We start from the raw sequence: 23,161 nt of genomic DNA on the forward strand, positions 1-23,161 counted from the left end.
GGTGTCTCCGATGGTATGGTTACGTAATTTGCGCTAACGAAAAACGAAGATTTCTGTTAACATCAAAGTGTATGAGGAAAGGCAAAGAGTCAGGCCAGTGGCTTGATACTTGGAAGGTGATTCGAAAGTCCTACGACTGCGTCCACATCAGCTGATTAACAGGGCAAAATGGTGCAACCGATCACGATGAGCTGGACAAATGCTAAAGACAAAAAGCAAGAAGCCTAATACAAACAGCAAGCCCGCAGCACTTGTCCTTTCCATTCCCCAATTAACGCCAATAAACCTATTAAAACCGAGCCACTCGAGTAGTTATTGTTCCAGATCCTTTTTGGATTTCACGAATTTGAAGCAGCGACTCCACTCCACTACTGTCGACAAAAACGACTTCAACAGTGTTTCCATTACTTTCATCGCAACTTGGATTTCATGTTTTGACACTTTCCTCGTCAAGCCCCAAGAGAAAATATATGTGACCCTGTCTACATCGGCAGGTCGACGCGAATAAAGCCGCTCTTTCATATTCACGAAAGCACTTACGTTTTCACGATGGTGAGCATTGTTAAAGACTTTACTGATTTTGTACGAGGATCCTTACCACATCTCATGTTTCAGCAAGGAATATTATATCGGAGTTGGTTAGTATGAGTCGCCTAGTACCTGCATACCTGAAAGTTTCAGCTCCTACAGCGGATTCGTAACCCCGTCTTTAACATCACCCTACCGAGCTGTTCTCGGTTGTGATTTCGACCCTAGATAGGAAAAATTATCAACGGTCTCAAAGTTGTAGTCTCCTATCTTTATTCTTCTCGTTTGACCAGTGCGATTTTATGCTCTTAGTTGGTTGGTTTTTGGTGTTGACATTGCCACCATATATTTTCTCTTACTTTTATTGTTCTGGAGACCAAGATCTTGCGCCGCCTGCTTGATCTAGATGAAGGCAGTTTGTACGTCTTGGGTTCCCATCCCCATGATGTCCATATCGTCAGTATAGGTCAGTAGATGGGTGGACTTCAAGAGAATCGTGCCCTTCGGATTTACCTCAGCATCACGGATCACTTTTTCCAGAGCTAGGTTAAAGAGGCATGATGTGGCAGCCCGTTGTCTTAGACCGTTGTTGATGTTGAAACGTCTCGATAGTGATCCTCCTGCTTTTATCTGGCTTCGCACATTGGTCAGGGTCAGCCTAGTCAGTCTTATCAATTTCGTCGGGATACCTAAGTTTCTCGTGGCCGTTCAAAGTTTTACTCTGGCTATAGCATAGCCATAGGCGGCTTTAAAGTTGATGAAAAGATGGTGCAACTGATGTCCATACTCCAACAGTTTTTCTATCGCTTGTGGCAGAGATTTTCCTGTTTGCCTCTGGCTTCATTCTGCTGAGTTGTTCGCAAAACCTCCGCGCCTGGTGCGTTTGCTTCCTATACTTTTGTAATTAAAAGACCTGTTGGTTCTCCCAGGCTTTCTTTTTCTGGCTGTAAAGTCGCTTCTCCGCTCGCCGCAATTAGTGATAAGTCTCCGCGCGTGCCCGCGTCCTTTGAGAATGCCACATTACTCGGTATGCAGCATTCTTCCGTTCCGTTGCAACTTACATTCATCGTCAAACCAGCCGTTCCGACTTCTTTTCCGGCTAGGGCCAAATATGTTTGTGGCCGCATCAATGATAACGTTCTTCAGGTTATTGTGAAGATTATTCGTTGAGTCTTCTTATCCAGGATCTCAGTTGACTATTGCGGTATCCATTTCCCTTTTATAGAAGTTGCGGAGGGTTGCGCTGTAGATGGGTTCAGTGTTAACTCTCACCTGTTTGTCAGAGGGGATTCTAAGTGGTGTTGTTATTCCAGTCCGGAGCACCATGCCAACGAGATAGTACGACGACAACGAGTCTGTATTGGCCCCCTACATGGCTGTTCCTCAAGTATGATTTTGATATCGTACCTGGGACAGGCTTCGAGGATTAATTTTACTACCTTGCAGAAGATACCCTTCTCTGACCCTGTGTTATGAGAAAATGCGAAAATGGTTATTCTGTTTCCTTTCTGGATTCGTTGATTTCGTTTTCCGAGTAGGGTTGCAAGCCCTACCCAACTCCCATCCTGGAGAACCAGTTGGTACAATTTGTCCCGTTTTTAGGCGCGGGAGACTCGCCTTCATCCTTAAAAAAAGATCTCCCAGCGGTCACCACGTGTAGGTGGAGATAGGGTTCGGTAGTAGAGCTATTGGTGTTGGTTCAGCTGGTATTTCTTAGGCCTTATGCTTCATCCAATGTACCAATCGATGTTTCGCCCTGGGACCTATACTACCCTTTGACTACAAGCTGAAAACCAGAAGCTAGCCGTTTCAGGTATGAAAGGCTTCTTATATAAAAATATCTGAGTGCAAATTTGCCCTATCAGTATCAAACACGTATTGTGAATATTATGTCAGAATATTCACTTTAGCGTGATACTAACGCTTAAAGTTTTAGAATTGGCACTGAAGCGACAACTGTGATCAATCAACTTTGTTGGTAGCAGTGACATCCCCACTAAAGTTGGAAGGATGTCACTTACTTATACTTTATATGAAAGTTTTGGGTTCCGTTGTGTACTGGAGAGACGTTTGTGGTGGTGAATTGCGTAAAGAGTTAGGATTCTTTCGCAGATTGACCTGTCACGTGAATGGAGTTCGTCAAGGAGGGATGGCGGGAGTTGGATTGTGAGCAGTCAGTTAGAAAGACGTTGAAATTTGGGAAATTAGGCCTGGTTTCATACAGTAGCACTACCTGGGGTTTATGCTCAAAGGAATAGCTCAAGCTCGTGTCGGCCGATAATAGATTATTTGAAATGATTAAGACTTGCCTTTTCTTGCAGCACTTGTTTCCTTCATCAGTGCTACAAATCGGTGATAGAGTTGGTATTATACTCAGTGATCCTTACAACCATTGCGTTGAACATCTGCTGGAATTCCTGCGATTTGCTGGCGAACCCAAGGAAATCGGGATTGAAAATGTTTGAAGGTTTCAGCTTTTGGGATAATGTGAGAGTTGGATTTTTTCTTCGCAGGGCGACACAGATGGCCGTGTGAAAACGGGGTTGGTGATAGTTCTGGGGGTTTGGTTAGGACGGGAGTTTCTTGCTCGTTTTTGACTTTGTTCGCCAAAACTCGGACGAACATCTTGTATTTGCGATAGTTCCCGGCATGATCATTACCGCCACAGTTCGTGCATTTTGGGGCTTCCCACAGTTCACTTAGCGGTAGGAAAGTTGGCAGTTTGCTGCTTCGTGACCTACTCGTTTTACACTACAAAACTTGCTTATTTCTATTTCTTTCGAATCACATCAAGATATGTTAAATAGCCTTGATGCGCGCAATATGTTCTTTAGTGAACGAGGAACCGAATGTAATCAGCCACAGACCTAGTTGGACATTCATTGTTTTCACCCTAGCTGTGACGAAGGGTTTGACACTGATGATGAGGATTAAAGGGGATATAAATTTATTGGCCAGCAACCTGTCAATTTCGACTCTATTCTTCCATTGACACCTCAATCCCAGCTTCGAATGGCGATCGACTTACGGGGGTACACGACTTTTGAATATCGAAGAGGAATGAAAGGAACTTTCATTGGTTTCAGTGCTAGACGCTTGCTAACAATTTGATGCTATAGTTGCTTCCCAGTGAATTTTGAATTTCACCACTTGACATTTGCAATGACAATGCTGCTATATCATTGACAAGTTTGTAGAACAAAAGAAGCCCTCTCTAGTTGAATTGGTAACTGGGCGAATTTTTCTGCTGTTAAAGGTTATTGGGAATAGATGAAGTTTCTTCTGGTGAAGGAAGAGTCGTTTCCTGTTTTTAGCTGTGCCAAATCCTTCACTACTACCCTGACATTATGGCACAAAGATGCCATAAAAGTGAAAATAATGAAATTATGACTTCGAATACTTCCCTAGCCTAGTTAGTTTTCACAGCATCCCCCAAAAGATGACATATTTTGATTTGAGAAATTTACATAGAAAAACAAATAAAATAACTAAATTTTAATGGAGAACTTGATAGGTCGATGGAAACTCCTTCCTATGTAAGGAAGTATCACGACCTATCGAATTGCTCAAAGAAATACATATGTTGCTCATATTACCTTCTAAGGACTTGTAAATAAAACCCTTCGGAAAAGGTTGTATGTAAAATTCTAAGCTTACAAAGAACGAATTCCAGGAAGGATAGAAAGTTCACGGAAGTCCTTGAGCGGAAATAACTGGAAACATTCTCATTTGCTTACATTAGAAATTCTATCCTCGAAGTAGCAGACGTTAGCTGGAATAGCTTTTCTGAGGATCGTGAACGAAATACAAACTAAACTCGATACATCCTCCCAAAACTGATAGAATCCACAGGAAGAACGTCTCAACTTACCTGAATTTTTCCGATTGACTAATTTCTGATTATGTAATTCATCATCTGATGTGATTTTTGCCTTAAAAACACTAAAACGTAACAGGGATGGTATCTTAACGATGTCGGCTACACATTTTATTTCCAGGTCGCCATTCGGACTTTTGAAACGTGCCTTATCAAGATGAAAACGTAGCTCCAGACTTAGCTTGTGCAGGATAAAATGGTCCGTCTTCATTGTGGTTTCCTGTTGTGGTTGAAGTAAATCGAAAGGTGCCTGGAATTAAAATGGAATTCGAACATAACTTTATCTGTTCCGCCGTGTGTATGAGTACATTTATATAAATATTTTTATGAAGTTTCGCAAGCATATGCGGATAAGGACGAATAAATGGGAAATGTCCGACGAAAGCAGGAGCAATTTTTAAGCTTTATTCTGTTGTTATAAAATGTCTGTATTGCACGTAGGCTGCTTTCCAGAAATTTTAGAGAGGAAGAAAAATAGGAAATAAATCGAATTGTTTCGCAGTTACATTCGAATGAAGGTCTAGGATGCACTTAAGCGTTTGAGCTATTCCCAAAGATACGAACCAAATTGAATACCAATTCAGTGTTTGGGTTTATAGACCTCGCTCTTTACTTGATAATCTATGGGAGAAGACTCGGCTGCTCAAATGTGCTTTTAGGGTTCTGAATCGACCGGACATAGTGTTAAGGCAATTCAAAATAATTCGAAGCCCCCTTATATTAACGGTTTTTTTGTTCAAACCGGCCTGAAGATTTTATTATTTGGTGAGCTCCTGGAAACATTTTGAATCTTAATTTTTAATCTTTGATGAACTCTATTCTAGACTTTTTGTTTTAATCTGAGATTTTTATTGGTGCGTATGTTTTAGATAGGGCAAAACATTTTAATTGGCGCAATTTCTGTAATTGTAAAACTGTTTCTGTCGATAAACCAGTCCGGAAGAAGTTCAGTTCTTCGTTGATATCCACCCTTACGAGCAGAAGCCCCGTAATCAAAACCGCCTCACATAGTATTCAGAATGTGGCGGGAGCAAACTACGATGTTTAAGCACCTAAGCGATGTAATAAATAGAAGCCAATCAGGGGCTATCTCGTTGGCATGGTGTTCCGAGTTTGAATAACAACACCACGGAGAATCCCCTCTGATAATCAGGTGAGAGTTAACACTGAAGCCATCCACAACACCGCCCTCAACGACACCTACAAGAGGGAAATGAATGCCGCAATAACCGCAGCCAATAGAGGACCTGGAGATGAAGCATCAACAAATGATCTTCACAACCACTTGAAGAACGTTATCATTGATATGGTTGCAAACATTCTTGGCCCCAGCCGCAAAAGAAGTCGGAACGGCTGGTTTGACGATGAAAGTAAGCTAGCAACGGAACGGAAGAATACTGCATACCGAGTAATGTTGCATTCTCAAAGAACGCGGATACGCGCAGAGACTTATCACGAACTCCGTCGAGCGGAGAAGCGACTTCATACTCGGAAAAAGGAAGCCTGGGAGAACCAACAGGTCTGTGAACTCGAAAAGTACAGGGAGCAAACGCACCAGGCGCGGAAGTTTTACCAACAATTCAGCAGGATGAAGCCTTATACACCTCGATGTTCATTCTGCCGACACAAAGAGGGAAATCTGATTTTGGAGCGATGGGTTGAGTACTTTGATGAACTACTGAACAACTAGAACATCGGCGAGTTGGAGGTCCCGCCAACTGAAGACGACGGACAAATACTGCCACCACCAAGTATAGGAGAAACAGTCCGTGTAACTCATCGGCTAAAAAATCATAAATCGCCAGGAGCCGATGGAATTATATCCGAATTGGTTAAATATGAAGGCGACCAGTTACACCAAGTGGTTCATCAATTGATGCTCAAGGTATGGGACAGTGACTCAATGCCCGACGATTGGCAACGAGGCATTATCTGTCTTATATATAAAAAGGGAGATATCACACAGTGCAGCAATTATACAGGTATCACGTTGCTGAGTACCATCTATAAGATATTCTCCGCTATCTTGCTAGGCCGGATAGCTCCATACGCCCAGACCATCATTGGCTCATACCAAAGAGGCTTCACTCCAGGCAAATTAGCAACAGATCAGATTTTCTCTGTGCGGCAAGCGATGGAAAAACTGTTGGAATATGGGCAGCAGTTGCACCATCTGTTCATCGACTTTAAAGCCGCCTCTGATAGCATAGCCAGGGTAAAACTGTACACGGCCATGAGAGAACTCGGTATCCCGACGAAATTAATAAGACTGACTAGGCTGACCCTGACCAATGTGCGAGGCCAGATAAAAGCAGCAGGATCACTCTCAAGACCATTCGACATCAACAACGGTCTACGACAAGGGGATGCCCTATCATGCGTCCTCTTTAACCTGGCCCTCGAGAAAGTGATCCTTGATGCTGAGATAAATGCAAGAGGTACGATCCTCTCTAAGTCCACCCAACTACTGGCCTATGCTGACAATATCGACATCATGAGAAGAACCACCCGAAACGTACAAACTGCCTTCATCCAGATCGAGCAGGCGACGCGGGATGCTGGGCAGCACATCAATGAAGGCAAGACAAAGTATATGGTGGCAACGTCAGCACCGAAAACCAACCAATCAACAACATCGAACCGCACTGGTTAAACACGAAGAAGAATAAGGATAGGAGAATACAATACAATACTTTGAGACCGTTGACAATTTCTCCTATGTAGGGTCGAAAATCACAACCGATAACAGCTACGATGATGAAATCCGCGCACGGTTGTTGTCAGCCAACAGAGCCTATTTCAGCTTACAAAGACTGTTCCGTTCGAAACGTCTCACCATAGGGTCAAATCTCTTACTGTACAAGACAATGATCTTGCCAGTCCTCATGTATTCCTCGGAAACTTGGGTTCTTAGCAAGAAGAATTGCGAACTCTTGGCCGCGTTCGAGAGAAGAATCCTCTGAAGAATTTTTGGCCCCCTAAATGAGGATGGACGATTCTGTAACCTATATAGCAACGAAATCTATGAGCGACACCATGACCGTCCGGTTGTGGATAAAATCCGGCTCAATAGGTTACGGTGGGCGGGTCACTTGACCCGTATAGATGAGGATGATCCAGCCCGGAAAGTCTATAAAGGCAATATCTATGGTAGAAAAAGAAGACGAGGCAGACCCTGCCTAGGATGGAGCGATGGCGTAGGTCAGGACGCCAGACAGTTTTTAGGGATATCGAATTGGTGGACCTCGGCGCAAAACCGGGATGTCTGGAGTTCCTTATTGAGCAGGCCTAGACCGGATACCGGTTGTTGCGCCGTTGATGATGAGTAGTGTTAATGTGGTGCTGCACATTGCGCTTTACAGGTTTAGAGAGACTACATTCGGAAGTAATCTGGCTGAATTTTTGGAGGAGTGCCCAAACACGAGAGTCAGTAATGTCCTCCAAAAGTACGGAAAGATTGTTGTTAGGAAGAGATGAGATTCTGCCTGACGAGTTAAGGTTGGTTGTGGAGTCTATGAGGGACCTGTTCTGCAAGTCTACTAGCAACACATAGTGACAAAAGAAGTCTACGCCTAAAATAGGAAATATGACATCCGCCATAATGAATCGCCACGGGAATGTCCTACGCAAACGAAGACTCACGTCTACTTGCTTGTAGAAAAGAAGACGAGGCAGACCCTCCTAAGATGGAGCTATGGCGTATGTCAGGAGGCCAGACAGTTTTTAGGGATATCAAATTGGTGGACCTCGGCGCAAAACCGGGATATGTGGAGTTCCTTATTAAGGCAGGCCTAGACCGGTTGTTGCGCCGTTGATGATGATGAATCAGGGTCTGCAATAATAGTAAGGTCATCGAGTTTATCAAGGAACGCTTGAATATAAGGGATATGACAAGAGGTATCAGCTTGGAATGATACGATGAAGAAATGCTTAAAACGTCGAGTGAACTATTTAGTCAGGTAACACGAATTACGCTCATTCAAAATACAATATAGGAGAAACCAGAGAAAAGACTTCATCAACTGCTGAACGAATCTGCATGGCTACAGGTGCATGGTCCCACAAATGAGATATGATGCTGAAGCTGAAGTAATCCACGGTTACAACGGCAGACACATTTCTAGGCCGAATTGAAAAGTAAAGTAAAAGTATTCGTAAGGAAGGGAAGTGTGGACCCTCGGTACATTGCCGGCACGTGGAGCATGGAGGAGCCCTCAACGTAAATTTCAAAGCTTGATATAAATCTCAAGCTGCCAAGCTACTCAAGAGAAAGATCTGACCATAATTAATGAGCCATATCGGAATTCTGGTAGTGCCATTTGGGCCAGACATATCAAACTGGCCAAGCAATGCTATGGACTTGCGGGGAACAGGCCATTTTGGAAATAATGAAGCACTCTATTACAATTACTGAATGTGAACAGATTATCAGCCGAAATCATAGCAACGGATTTAAACATTAAACTGGTGTGCCCTTGACTGGACAACTGAACGAACCACGAATATGAAGGGACATGTTCTGCTCAAAACATTCGGGACGCTAGACATGGTATTCGAGAATGTTATAACCTCATAAACTATTAAATGGAGGGCCTAACATACCTAAGCGCTACTTTAGCTGCAAGAGTTCCTTGGCACGTTCGTGGAGACTATAGTGCATGGAGATCAAAGGCGAATTCGGTTTCAAATAGTGTTGGTGCAGAAGACCGGGTGGGCTGCTGGGAAGAAAGGCGAAAGCTTTTGACGGGGGCACCTTTTCCTGAGCGGCCAAGCCCGATGTATCCTTGAGTGGTACGACCATGCAAAAACTCATCTAAACCACCTAATGAGCTATTGAAGCATATAAAGATGCTATGCCCAGAAAGAGACTATTCCTTAAGAAGCAACCAACTGGTGGGTGAATGAAATTACAACTTTGCGATTTGCACGTTTTCTGGCAAAGACACAAGAGGCTTAAAGGTAACAACGTCATGTAAGAAGTACACAGACGACTGTATGCCCGAATGGGACCTTATTTGGAAAACCATGAGAAGTCGCTCGAAACTACTATACGACATAAAATCCTTGGGATGCAGTTTACAGAGTTGTAACTAAAAGAATGTGAGGACAAAGAACAACCCAAGAAAGAAATTGTTACAGCTCCGTTTCTTCATTGCTAAAATAGCGACACACAAATTATGATCAAGCACAATCAGTTCGACCTCCAGTTAGTGAGGTGTGATATACGTAGATATGGTAGAACTGGTTATAAATTTAGATGGAATTCGCAAAGCTGTGAACCTAGGGGTCAATCATCTTCGTGGAAGGAAGAAGTAATATTGGCTGGCCAATCGAAAAACTCAACTGGGTTTTGCTTCTCTATAAATAGTCTGGGGAACTAGCATCATATCGCCCGATCTGTTTGTTGGATGCAGTGCGGTACATGATGAAGATACTCATCTGTAACTTACTGTTACCTACCTATGAAAATGGCAATGGCTTGTCAGAGCACCACTGTGGGGTTTTGCGGGCGAACTCCCATGTGGATTAAATAAGCAAGGCGGTGAAGCTGACAAGAAATGCACTGCATTCTGGCGGGTGCTTTCCCAATCGAACCAAATTAAAAGCGCATTATTTGAAATAGATTTTGTTGGATTATTGGGAAGTTTGTTCGGTGGATATAAGCCCCGCAGGGTACATCACCACAGTTTGCGAATATCAATTAATAACAGCACGGCAAACGCTTCCGGCGCCTCCGTATTCTCTGTCGTCGCAGTGGCAGTATGAGTGCCACCCTTTTGGTGACGTAACCCGAAAACCTGGTTCCGGCATCATTGCGGATTTAATCATGCTCTCGTCGGCCTGGACGTCGACTGGGCTCGCCGCCAACGTTCGGAAGGAGTACTCTTACTCGAAGTTAAAGGGTACTCTCATCAAGCGACTGTCGGTAGGTGAGTTAACAAAGCTGAATGAACCTCGGATCGTTGGAGCAAACACTGATGACAAAATCCACGAGGTGAACGCGTGCCCCGTGCTCAATGTCGCGGGAAGCCACGGGACAAATTATTGAGCTGCAGTAGACGCTATCACTCTCGCGGCTACCGTTTCTAAACTAGCGGCAATAGTTGGAGCTTTGTGTTCGGGTGTTGGAACTTGTTTGCGGTCGGGGTTCTCAAAAAGTCCTGAAATTTGCTGGTACTACCGTATTGCTCTACGGAACAGGCGCAAGACAGATTTGGCATATTGATGCGATGGGGAGACGGGGAGCTTTGCGAGTGGCGTCTGTTTAGCACACTATCTTCGAACCGTAATGGTGATCGTAGCCGCTCTACTCCCAAAAAAAAAACACCGCATCTTTGCCGACAAAGCAAAGAAATTTGTCGGCGCATGCTCGTTCACGACTTCAAAAAAGTAAATTCATTGGGAGCGGTGGCTACCCAGAAGGCAATTCCTTTAAGTAAGCGCTGTAGGTAATAGCGCTTACAATCAGGTAATCGACACAGGCGTAGACGTCTCAGTTCTCCCGGTATCGGGAAATCACAAACTGATTGCTCATCAACTTAAACCAGTGGCGGCAAATTCTTCAATCATATACACTTACGTCTGGGACTTCAACGAAAATTCTCATGCCGGTTCCTAGTAGCGGACATCAGTGGTCCCATACTATCCGCAGACTTTCTAGGCCGTTATGGGTTGCTAGTAGATCAGCGGAATAGGTCTCTTAAAGATCTCGTATCTTCGCTTAGGACTTCAGGAAAACCACCTGCTTTACTGTCAGTCTTTCGATCATTTTTGAAGAAGTTGCCGACTCTCGTATTCATGCGCTTCTTTAAAAAATATAACAACATAACAAGCGTGATGTACAGTACCACACGCGCACCACTGGCTCCCATATCTTCTCGAAGGTGCGCCCATTGCTACCTCAGAAGCTTGCTGTTGTTAAGAAAGAATTTGACACACTTTTACAGTAGGGTATTTGCAGTCCGTCAAAAAGCTGCCGATCTTCGCCACTACACATGGTCCTAAAGTCCAACGGCGCTTAGAGGCCATTTGGCGACTATAGAAGTCTGAATGCTCAGACCGTTTCGGATCGCTATCCTATACCACTCATCCACGACTTTGCACATCTAGTTAATTGCCGTGTTTTTGCGACCTCCGACTTAGCCAAGGTGTACCATCAAATCCCTGTAGCTCCAGAAGATTCTTCGAGTGCACACGGATGCATTTTGACTGTGCAATGAGGCGCTTTCAGAGGTTCATCCACTCTGTTTGGGGAAACCTTAACTTTTGTTTCGTGAACTTGAATGATGTTTTGGTCGTTTCTTCTTCAGAGTCTGAGCATTGGAAACATCGCAAATCCATTTTTCAACGTCCTCTTGAGGCCGGTTTTGTACTTAACGTTGAGGTTCTTTTCTAAGAAATTGGTAAAACTCAACAGAACTAAAGCACCTATGGGCGTGAACTATTAGACGCGTACATTACATACATAGCAATAAAGGTCTTCCGATACTCTCTAGAAGGCAGGCCGTTCACAGTGTTCACGGACCAAAAGCCTCTTACCTTCCCATCTACGCAGAAGGCCGACAAAGTGTTCTCTCGCCAACTCCGCACTTGAACTTTATAAGCCAGTTTATTTCAAACATCCAACCTGTGTCCAGTAAGGATAATGTAGTTGCAGATGCTTTGTCACGCGTTTCAGGGGTTAAAATTCCAACCACGGTCGATTTTTCGGCATTCGATGAGGCACAGAAGGATCGCGCAGTGCTTCAGAGCCTCAGAGACAACTCCAAATATAAATTTCGAGAGTTTTCCCTTTTTGGCTCGACCTTCGAAATAGTCTGCGAGACCTCTGAAAAGGGATCTAGGCCGATCCAGCCGCTTTCGCTTTTCGGAAGGAAATGTCCATGCAGTACACGATCTTGCGCACACAGGCATTTGGAAAACGAATTGGCTTGTCACTAGTAGATATTTCTGGTCATCAATGAATAAGGATGTTAACCCCTGCATCGCGTGCCAGAACTGTAAAGTCATCAAGTACGTAGAGAAGGAGGTAGGCTCATCTCTTCGGTCTACAAAGCGTTTTCACACGATCCACATTATTGACCCCTTGTGACATTCGCCAGTTCCGTCGAGTTGGTATACGGGGAGAATTTGAGACTCCCCAGCGATCTTGTGTTCGATACCAGGGCGGCTCTTTCCACCACTGGGTGTTTGCTTCTGCTGCGGAACACCGTCCTGGTTTGCGTGGATGCTTCCCCCCAAGAACGTATCCGTGTTCAGGTTAAAGCCTTTTGTCTCCGAAACTAAGGTTTCGCGTACAAGGTGTGCACGGACCGTGAGATTCGATTTGTCCCCCCCCCCTCAAAAGTTGGCGGAACCGGATGTATTTTGAGGCCTAGATTTCGTTTAGATACGCCACTGTAATTTTTTTCAGATTTTTCGGCTCGATAGGCTCTGAGAACGAGACCTGTTACACTTTTTGGGAGTCATATTTTGAGGCCTCATTCCCTTAAATTTCACTCGATATCAAATATGGGACAATGCCTTCTGCTTTTTAGGTCCCCGTTTTTGGCAGAAGATATGAAGATATCCTGAGGGAACTGGGAAGTCACAGAAGAATACGTTGCGGGATATTCAGAGGCCTTTTACACCGATGGTTAAAAAACAGATCAAGGTTCTGCAGCCGGAGTCTAACTCCCGAAAAAAAACGAGAAGTGGGCTTTTCCTTTGGGATAACATGCAACATTTATATAAGCTGAATTATATTACATGTGATCCCAAGGGCGGCAACGTGGGTGATTGACGAGTGGATGAACGGCAGACGCATTGTAATCTGTAGTGATTGCCAGGATGCATTGAGAGGAAAGTTCACCCTGTCGAAAAGCAGGAAAAGTTGCAGAAGTATTGTAGGCATTCTGACACTTCACTAGCTGGAAATGTGTTCAGAATAGAAATTGTATAAGATGATATGTGTCCCTTCTGTGATGAGAAAGCGGATTCAATGCTTTGTTATATGAATGCCCCGCGTATGAAGGCATCAGACATCAGATTTTTGGTGCTAATGTGCTCCAGTTGCAACGAGTAGCATCACATCCACTAACGGAAAACCTACGATACATAAACGAATCCGGGATATTCCGTTAGGCGGGGGAATAGAATGCAAAGGATCACCACGGTGTGAGCGTTTAGAGGCTTGCCCGCAAACAGTAGGGAATTTTGGCGAGTTTTAACGCCTAGCCCTGTATATTATGCCATTGCTCAAACCACAATGACCATCGTCGGGTTTGTCAGAAAAAGCTGGTTCTTTCCAAACAAATATCTTACCCTCATCAGGTGCAAAATAATAAGAATAGATATATAAACTCAAAGCACAGAAGTTGAAATCTATGCAGATCTACTTTCGATATTTCATGATAGAGCAATGTGATTGCAGGAATAATCTTAGGCCCTTTCTAACGTCCTGCGGCTAAGAAGTCAAATTTCATGTTGAATATTCATTGGTAACATAGCCAGTGTACGACGTTTGCAAATGCTCCTACGAGACTTTAAATATATTCATAATATAAGTTGTACACAGCCTCGTTCTGCCAGTAAACAAGCCCCAAAGGCCCGTTCTCACTGAAAACCGTGTTCGTTAACCTGCGGAACGGCGTCAGCACTACAGTTAAGTTAGTTGACAAATTCATTTAAATGACAAATCAGGAAACCAAGATAAACAATTGTCCGATTTGTACCTAGCTTGTAAGTATATGCAAACATTATGGCAGAATATTTACTTTAGTGAATTATTGACATCGATCTTATATTGTAGTAAATTTGCACAAATGTCTCGAGTTCCTTACAAAGGCTGACCAAAAACGGACACCGGTTTTATGCCGTTGATGATGATGAAACGGCGACGTCCAACATGCTGCCTTGGCTGGAAAACGTGGAGGGTTCAATAGACAATGTAATCTTCCCTAAACACCTGGGTTACGGTGATGACATTACTTACTTTCTCCTCTGGTTATGGACTTTAGTCAAATGGCTTTGGATCTAGAAAAGAAAGCGACCGAGGTGGACTCAAGACCAATAAAACCAAGGTTTTCAATCTGAGATGCCATCGCTGCGTTCTTATTTACATTAAGGGTGAAAACATGCTCTTGCGCAAAATTGTGGAAATACAACTAAACTAAGATGAAAATGAGGCTGTTTCGCGCCAATGCTCTTGGTCTGCTATTATATGGGAGTAGTATCACTGTTAGCCGAAAGTTTTTGCGTATATATAGCTGCCATTCACCCCTTCGTGGGATACAGTGCGTCAGCCACACCTATGAGCCAGCGCTCGCGTTTACCTGTAATGCGATTCAGCTCCCGTCCACGACTTCCCGAGACGTTCGCACCCCTCCTCTACTGTTCTGAAGTTCTTCGTTTGAGATGGTGTCAGGTATTCAGGAAAGCTTGGAGCTTTTGGGTAAGAGCGGAATTCGCTTTCTCTTATACAGCAACATAGAAAGAACACTAGCACAGAACAGTCTCAACCTGATCTTAGTGTTAAGGTAACCGCATTTCCAGATTTTAGACAGGGCAACGAAAGTGGATCTAACGCAATTAATTTGTCAGACAACATCCAGTTGATGCCTCCGTCAGCAGAAACTACGGTTCCTAGATATACAGTGCATCGAAAGCATCGAACATTTCGCCCTGGTTTGTTGGTGTTTATCCTCTGTCCAACTCTACTTGCCTCTCTTTCCAAATCAAGAGCAATTTGGCCAAGGTCCATGATCCAGTGAGAGAGGAAACAGATATCATCAGAGTAGTCGAAACTTTTGAAGAAAGATGCCGTAGTCCATCGAAATCCTCCTCGTATTCCAGACAAGGCATTATAAAGAACATCACCGATAGCTAGAAGAAATAATATTGGTGACAGGATGCAACATTTCGTCCTCAAAATTCTCCGAGATGTTGTCCCGGTGCAGCAGGTGATATTTGGCGCTATCATATGTCGTGCGGATAATAGCTACTTGCTTCCCCGTAATGCCCCTCCTGCATAGATATGCCCCCGCTAATGACAGCTTTTTCGAAATCGATGAAGGGCTGGTAAAGTGAAGATCTAAACTCCGGGCAGTGTTCCAAAATTGTTCAGGAGCGGAAATCGGTCTGCTCTCCTTGGATCTAGCTTGCGAGGTGTTCTCTGTTGCGTTCCAGGATTAATTTCACTATTATCTTTGCAATGGAAAGGAACACGCAGAACACCAATTGCCACATTCAAAACGGGTTCTCTTCTTTGGTATTTTGACGATCATCCCCTTCTTCCACTCTCTGGGAAAGGTCTTGGATTCCCGAGATAGGGTGGAAGTATCAGAACAACCGTTAACGTTATTCACAGGACCATCGAAAGATTTGCGACCGCATGCAAACTCTTTCGTGATGCGTAGTACATTTTATCATTGCGTTCGGCGGCACTTTTCGCCTCCCTGACCAGCGCAACAGCAAATTCCCTCTTGGGATTTCGCTCGGTATCGGAGTTGAGCGCATCACTTTCGCTATTATTCGGAATGATCAATAGAGCTTTTAACCACTTCCGTTTATCGATCCGCTTGCACGTTTCCGCTGTGGCCGACGAACTGTGTATCACCCAAGAAATGAGCATTTTTAATGCTCATCGATATTCTCGGGTGGGTTACTCAGTATATCTGCCGTCCAATCAGCAAGATAGCTCTCCAATTGTCGAGCGATAGCTGGATCATACAAGCGGTCGAGGTTGAACTCGGTGGTCGCCGGTCTCCAAACGTGTGAGTGTGGTGGTAGCCGCAACACGCAAGTGAACGAAAGCGATCAACAGATGATGACCCCTTTCGTGCAACTCTTGTTAAGCACATCTAGGAGACAGCTCCTAAATGTACTGCTGATCGCGAAATGATCGATCTGCTTACTCGTGCGGTGTCGATCAGTTGAAACCCAGTTAACTTTATGGTAGGCTCTCTGTTCGAACAATGTGCCACCAATGAGAAGGCAGTCGAAGCTGCAGAAATCAACAATCATCGCACTATTACCGTTGCCGTCGCCAAGACTGTGTTTACCCACTAAATGTCCGAGAAAGGTATTGTAAGAGCCCACCTTGGCAATCAAGTCAATGATCAGAATTACGTCATCTTTAGATAGCCTCCCTTGATCTGCGTGTAATTTCTCGTAGAATGCATCCTTCTTCACCATGTTGGAAGTCTCCGGTGGTAGATCACATTTTACAATTGTGGTGGTCCTTAACCTGAATAGGGTGTAAGCTGCTCTTAAAATTGTGCAAGCAACTGATGCGAAGGTGATGGTCTGCAAATGTGGGTGACGCCTTTGCCCTCCCATCGGGGTTTCTAGCAAGTACTGAAATAGTATGCGAAAGTAAAAATCAGATCATGATGTCCTTTTATAGCTTCATCGAGAACGGCGGTGGCCGAGGAAAACCTTTCCGAGGAGGCATTGGGAAACACTTTACTCACTTGGGTTTGCTGGTTGCCATGCAGCGCACGAATGCTCCAAGGTTTGCATACACGAGCAGACTGGAACCTACACGGAAGCTCACCTGAAGTGGCTTCGGCTACGAAAAATTACCATCGGTATCATGGGAACCGGCATTGCCCTCTGAATTTATATATCACAATAGCGTTCCTGATTCATGTACTTTCAGCTTGGATATTAGCGGTTGGCCTCCTAGTGAGAGTTTCATGGGGTTGTGGTTACATCCCAGCCAGTAAAGAGACTTCGGGCCTCAAACGTCAAATTGCGTTTCACTTCGGATGCGTTACTCCTTAGTTCGGTAGAGATTTAAGTGGGTTTTGCATCCACCAGTATGAATTGTATGAATACTGAGCCATGCACTCAGTGAAGACTAGCACCGTTGCTTTTCACAGCGGGGCTCTGACTGTCGCAAAATCAATCCGTGTCCACGGATCTACACACCATACATACTCACGTAACGCCACCACGAGATAACTGTTCACTGTAGAGTGAAAATTTTAAGAGAAATTGGTTCGTCGGCGTGATCTTCGAAAAAGGAAGTGCCGTCGAAGAATAGCTGCGTAGCCACTATTTTCTAGAAAAATATGCAGCTTCTCATCTGTACAATTAAGGACCTTTAACAAAATGAGCAATGTTATAAATAACTGCACCGCTGAAAAAAAATCCCTAACTGTGCTTATTTATTAGGGCACTACATTAGCTTAACCATTTAAGATTCAAATTTCTCATTTTGATTATATGTTAACGTTCGATAACGGCTGTAGCTAAATCCAAACTACATGAGCAAAATAAATAAATAAACCCGGAAGTGCTTATGAACATATGCATCTAAAAGGAGTCCATCAAATCACTAGGATTGAATATTTTCAAAATTTTCTATAGCATTTGTAATAAAGGAAAAAATAAGGGCTGTTTTCCAACGATACGTGGAGCTCTCATTTATTTGAGCCCATTGAATAAAACATGCATTATCATAGCATGTACACGGTCATATGTAGCATCGTCAGCAATCTGGACCTTTCAACGCATCCTGTACATAAAATAAAGTTCATGTGGAAAAGGATATGCATATCATTTTTTCAAATAAAATTTATAAATATGATAATAACGTACCCGAGCGCCATTGATATACCATGAAAGCGTTGCTGCCGGGCTCGACCAATCCGCTGTGCAGTTCGCCACGATAAAATCATTATATCTATATCTGGGCAGAAGTCCATTGATGAATGGATCATGCTGTGGTAATGCTGTAAAAATATGTATCCAGAGAAAGAAAAAAATGTACATGAGAAAAATGTCCATGGCCAAAAATCATATATAGATATATGGAATTATCGATTATAAAACCACAAACATGAAAACATTAGCAGCACATTCATAAATTCCGAGAAGACGGATTGTAATATATTTTGGACGTTAAATCGCTTTAATTCAGGACACTGAATGCGGTTGCATCCCGTGAAATGTTGCATCGTTCTGGGGGATTTCGATTGCATAAAGGATGCACATCACTGGCCCTTGGTTCGAGATCGATAATTCGGTCCAGTGGTTGGTCATTTGTAAATTACAGGGGTTCCATTGTGTATTGAAATACTCTAATTTTATCAAATGCGTTTTGCGATTGTCAGGATTATCTCTAAAAAACATGGAAGTATTTAACAAAAAGCTGTTTATAAAAGTTGCTATGGTTTTAATAATCGAGAAGTATTGAGTTAGACATAGCCCATTAAGCAGGAGTCTAACAAGTTTAAAGTACATGAAATTGATACTCAGTTGGATCAGATATTCGCGAAATTAGGCGCCTATTCAATTTGGTTTCCCATAAATCGATTATTTCTTACGTTTATAGTTCCCACCTGGCCAGCAAATTTGATGTCAATCGCTACAGCCGTCTCCGAGAAAAATGAGTGTGACAGACAGACAGACATGACAGACAGTAAACCGACTTTAATAAGGTTTTGTTTTACATAAAACCTTAAAAAGGACAGTGAAGGCTCAATTCAATGACATGCTGTAAATGTGATAGTTACCTAATAACTCCTACTAGATTTTTAGAACCTAAAATGTAATAAGTTGCTCTTTTAAATCAAAATGAATTGCGTCCAGAAGAAAGAACAAGTTGAAAATCAGAAGCTGGGCACTTCAAATATAAAATGTTCTGTTGATTTTTGTGTGCGACTACTTGGGTACCCGACAGCTCGTGGTCTATGTTTGATGTAGTACTGACATTTTATCTCTTAGAAAGTAGTAATTTAACGTACAAGAGACAATTTTTACCTATTGTAACTTTGTTAATAATAATAGGATTCCCACAAAACTTTCCAGTATGATGCTTCGTATTAAAATCTGAAAGAATGTGCTCAAAGTTTTCAAAGATCTTTTTGTAGCATATTTCATATAGAATAAGATTGGATTTTCAATTGAAAAAAAAATTGTCACAAAGTATCCACATTCATTCTTGCTGTTTTCGTCAATATTTTAGGCGAAAAAAAAAAACGTGCCCACTCATTTAAAATTCGAAAAAAGTTTGCGAATTAAAAGTTCAATACCTTGTCACATTTCGTTTCGCAACAATAATTGCACGGCATTGTTTAAGAATCAACGGCGCAACAACCGGTATCCGGCCTAGGCCTGCCTTAATAAGGAACTGCAGACATCCCGGTTTTGCGCCGAGGTCCACCAATTCGATATTTCTAAAAGCTGTCTGGCGTCCTGACCTACGCCATCGCTCCATCTTAGGCGGGGTCTGCCTCGTCATCTTTTTCTACCATAGATATTGCCCTTATAGACTTTCCGGGTGGGATCATCCTCATCCATACGGATTAAGTGACCCGCCCACCGTAACCTATTGAGCCGGATTTTATCCATAACCGGACGGTCATGGTATCGCTCATAGATTTCGTCATTGTGTAGGCTACGTAATCGTCCATCCTCATTTACGGGGCTAAAAATTCTTTGATGGATTCTTCTCTCGAACGCGGCCAAGAGTTCGCAATTTTTCTTGCTAAGAACCCAAGTTTCCGATGAATAAACGAGGACTGGCAAGATCATAGTCTTGTACAGTAAGAGCTTTGACCCTATGGTGAGACGTTTCGAGGGGAACAGTCTCTGTAAACTGAAATAGGTTCTGTTGGCTGACAACAACCGTGCGCGGATTTCATCATCGTAGCTGTTATCGATTGTGATTTCGACCCTAGATAGGATAAATTGTCAACGGTCTCAAAGTTGTATTCTCCTATCCTTTTTCTTCTTCGTGTTTGACCAGTGCGGTTTGATGTTGTTGGTTGATTCGTCTTCGGTGCTGACGTTGCCACCATATATTTTGCCTTGCTTTCATTGATGTGCAGCCCAAGATCTCGCCCCAATTGCCGCCTGCTCGATCTGGATGAAGGTAGTTTGTACGTCTCGGGTGGTTCTTCCCATGATGTCGATATCGACAGCATAGGCCAGTAGTTCGGTGGACTTGAAGAGGATCGTACCTCTTGCATTTACCTCAGCATCACGGATCACTTTCTCGAGGGTCAGGTTAAAGAGAACGCATGATAGGGCATTCCCTTGTCGTAGACCGTTGTTGATGTCGAATGTTCTTGAGAGTGATCCTACTGCTTTTATCTGGCCTCGCACATTGGTCAGGGTCAGCCTAGTCAGTCTTATTAATTTCGTCGGGATACCGAATTCTCTTATGCAGTGTACAGTTTTACCCTGGCTATGCTATCATAGGCGGCTTTAAAGTCGATGAACAGATGGTGCAACTGTTGTCCATATTCCAACAGTTTTTCCATCGCTTGCCGCACAGAGAAAATCTGATCTGTTGCTGATTTGCCTGGAGTGAAGCCTCTTTGGTATGGGCCAATGATGTTCTGGGCGTATGGGACTATCCGGTCTAGTAAGATAGTTGAGAATATCTTCTAGATGGTACTCAGCAACGTGATACCTCTATAATTGCTGCACTGTGTGATATCTCCCTTTTTATGTATGAGACAGATAATGCCACGTTGCCAATCGTCGGGCATTGATTCGCTGTTCCATACCTTGAGCAGAAGTTGATGAACCAATTGGTGTAACTGGTCGCCTCCATATTTAACCAATTCGGATGTAATTCCATCGGCTCCTGGTGACTTATGATTTTTTAGCCGATGAATTGCACGGACTGTTTTGTCCTAAACTTGGTGGTGGCAGTATTTGTCCGCCGTCTTCAGTTGGCGGGACCTCCAACTGGCCGATGTTCCGGTTGTTCAGTAGTTCATCAAAGTACTCAACCCATCGCTCTAATATGCCCATTCTGTCGGAAATTTCCCTCTTTGTCTCGGCAGGATGAGCATCGAGGTGTATAAGGCTTCATCCTGCTGAATTGTTGGTAAAACTTCCGCACCTGGTGCGGTTGCTCCCTGTATTTTTTTATTTCACAGACCTGTTGGTTCTCCCAGGCTTCCTTTTTCCGTTTGTGAAGTCGCTTCTTCGCTCGACGGAGTTCGTGATAAGGCTCTGGGCGTGCCCGCGTTCTTTAAGGATGCAACATTACTCGGTATGCGGCATTCTTCCGTTCCGTTGCTAGCTTACATTCATAGTCAAACCGTCCGACTCCTTTTGGGTCTGGGGCCAAGTATGTTTGTGGTCGTATCCATGATAACGTTCTTCAGGTGATTGTGAAGATCATTTGTTGATGCTTCATGTCCAGGTCCTCTGTTCGCTGCAGTTATTGCGGCATCCACTTCCCTGTTATAGGTGTCGCAGAGGATTGTGTTGTGGATGGCTTCAGTGTTCACTCTCACCTGATTGTCAGAGGGGATTCTAGGTGGTATTGTTATTCGAGCTCGGAACACCATGCCAACGAGATAGTGATCCGAGTCTATATTCAGAAAGTGGCCCCATCTGGAGAGCCCCACGTATGTTTGAGGACCGCTTTCCGCGCAAACCAGGTACTTCCAACAACCATTTCATGTGACCCTGCTATTTGAATAGTCCGCAGTCCATTATCATTTGTTTTTTTCGTGTAAGCTATGGGAGCCAACGTATCGTCTCAATACGGACTCCTTCCCTACTTAGCTGTTAAAATCCCCAAGTATGATTTTGATATCATATCTGGGACAGGCTTCGAGGGTTCGTTCTACTGCCTCGTAGAAGGTATCCTTCTCCGACTCTGCAGTCTCCTCTGTAGGGGCGTGAACGTTGATGAGGCTTATATTTCTAAACTTGTCTCGCAAGCGCAGAGTGCATAGCCGTTCACTTATGGTTTCAAAGCCGATAACAGCAGGTTTCATTTTTTGGCTGACTAAGAAACCTACTCCGGGCACATGGTTTACTGGATGACCGCTGTAATATATGGTGTAGCGGCTCTTCTCCAGGAAACCGGTCCGTGTCCATCGCATCTCCTGTAACACTGTTATATCAGCCCTATATTGGGACAGGGTATCGGCTAGCTGGTCATCAGCTTCATCTCTGTATAGGGAGCGCACGTTCCATGAGAAAATGCGCAAATCGATCCGTTGTCGCTGCCGGGTCCGTCGTTTTAAAGTCCATCCTGTCCGAGGTTCCTTTCGTGGCTCCGTAACTTCGGTTCTCCATGTAGGGTTGTCAGCCCTACCCAACCCCCCACCTGGAGAACCAGTTGGTACAGTTTGTCCCGTTTTTAGGCGCGGGAGACTCGCCTTCATTCTTCTCCGTCTGCAGCTTTTCGTTACGAAAGAGCTTCCAGCGGTTACCACGTGGAGGTGGAGATAGGGTTTGGTAGTAGAGCCGTTGCTGTTGGTTCAGCAGCTGCAGATTACGGCCCAATTTGTCATGGGAATGAAGTAGCATAGATCCCGATAATAAATAAATAAATAAGTCATTAAATCTATGACCTTAATTATTGGGGTAATTGCATCACGAGAAAAAATAGACTGTACCATCATGGACCCGCCTCCATATTTGACCACCATCACTTGGTATTGGACTTCCTAACATATTCCAAAAGGTAGTCGAATATGACAAATCCCTTCTGTTGAAAAGAACAACGGCGTTTCAGCCTTTCACAGGCCATTCAACGTACTCTTTCGCAATTGATAATCTTGCGTAACAGCCTTTTCTCATGTTAATGACTTTCAAGTGCCCGACAGGAATCGGTTTTGAATGGCTAGGTATCCAGCAACACTCGCATAATGTAACATAAATAAGATACAAAGAAAGCTAATTTCATTAATAATAATAATAATAATCGTTCGCGCAACAATCAATATTGGATCAGGGCCTTGAAGTGTCTTAGAGCACTTCATTCAAGACCGTAACGGGACACTACAGTACGCT

At 43.7% G+C, this 23,161-nt stretch overlaps 1 protein-coding gene across 3 annotated transcripts in view; it reads right to left on the reverse strand.

The window, feature by feature from the left end:
• LOC119652741 overlaps window positions 1-23,161 on the reverse strand; it is a 209,712-nt gene that overhangs the window by 53,611 nt on the left and 132,940 nt on the right. For all 3 annotated transcript variants that reach the window (XM_038057040.1, XM_038057039.1, XM_038057041.1), the window contains exons 4-5: window positions 17,990-18,123; window positions 4,400-4,655 (exon numbers count right to left, since the gene is read on the reverse strand). In XM_038057040.1, the coding sequence (XP_037912968.1) occupies window positions 4,400-4,655; window positions 17,990-18,123 (390 nt within the window). The remainder of the gene's footprint in view (window positions 1-4,399; window positions 4,656-17,989; window positions 18,124-23,161) is intronic.

Source organism: Hermetia illucens, chromosome 3 (assembly GCF_905115235.1).
Source record: "Hermetia illucens chromosome 3, iHerIll2.2.curated.20191125, whole genome shotgun sequence".
Classification (NCBI taxonomy): Eukaryota; Metazoa; Arthropoda; class Insecta; order Diptera; family Stratiomyidae; genus Hermetia; species Hermetia illucens.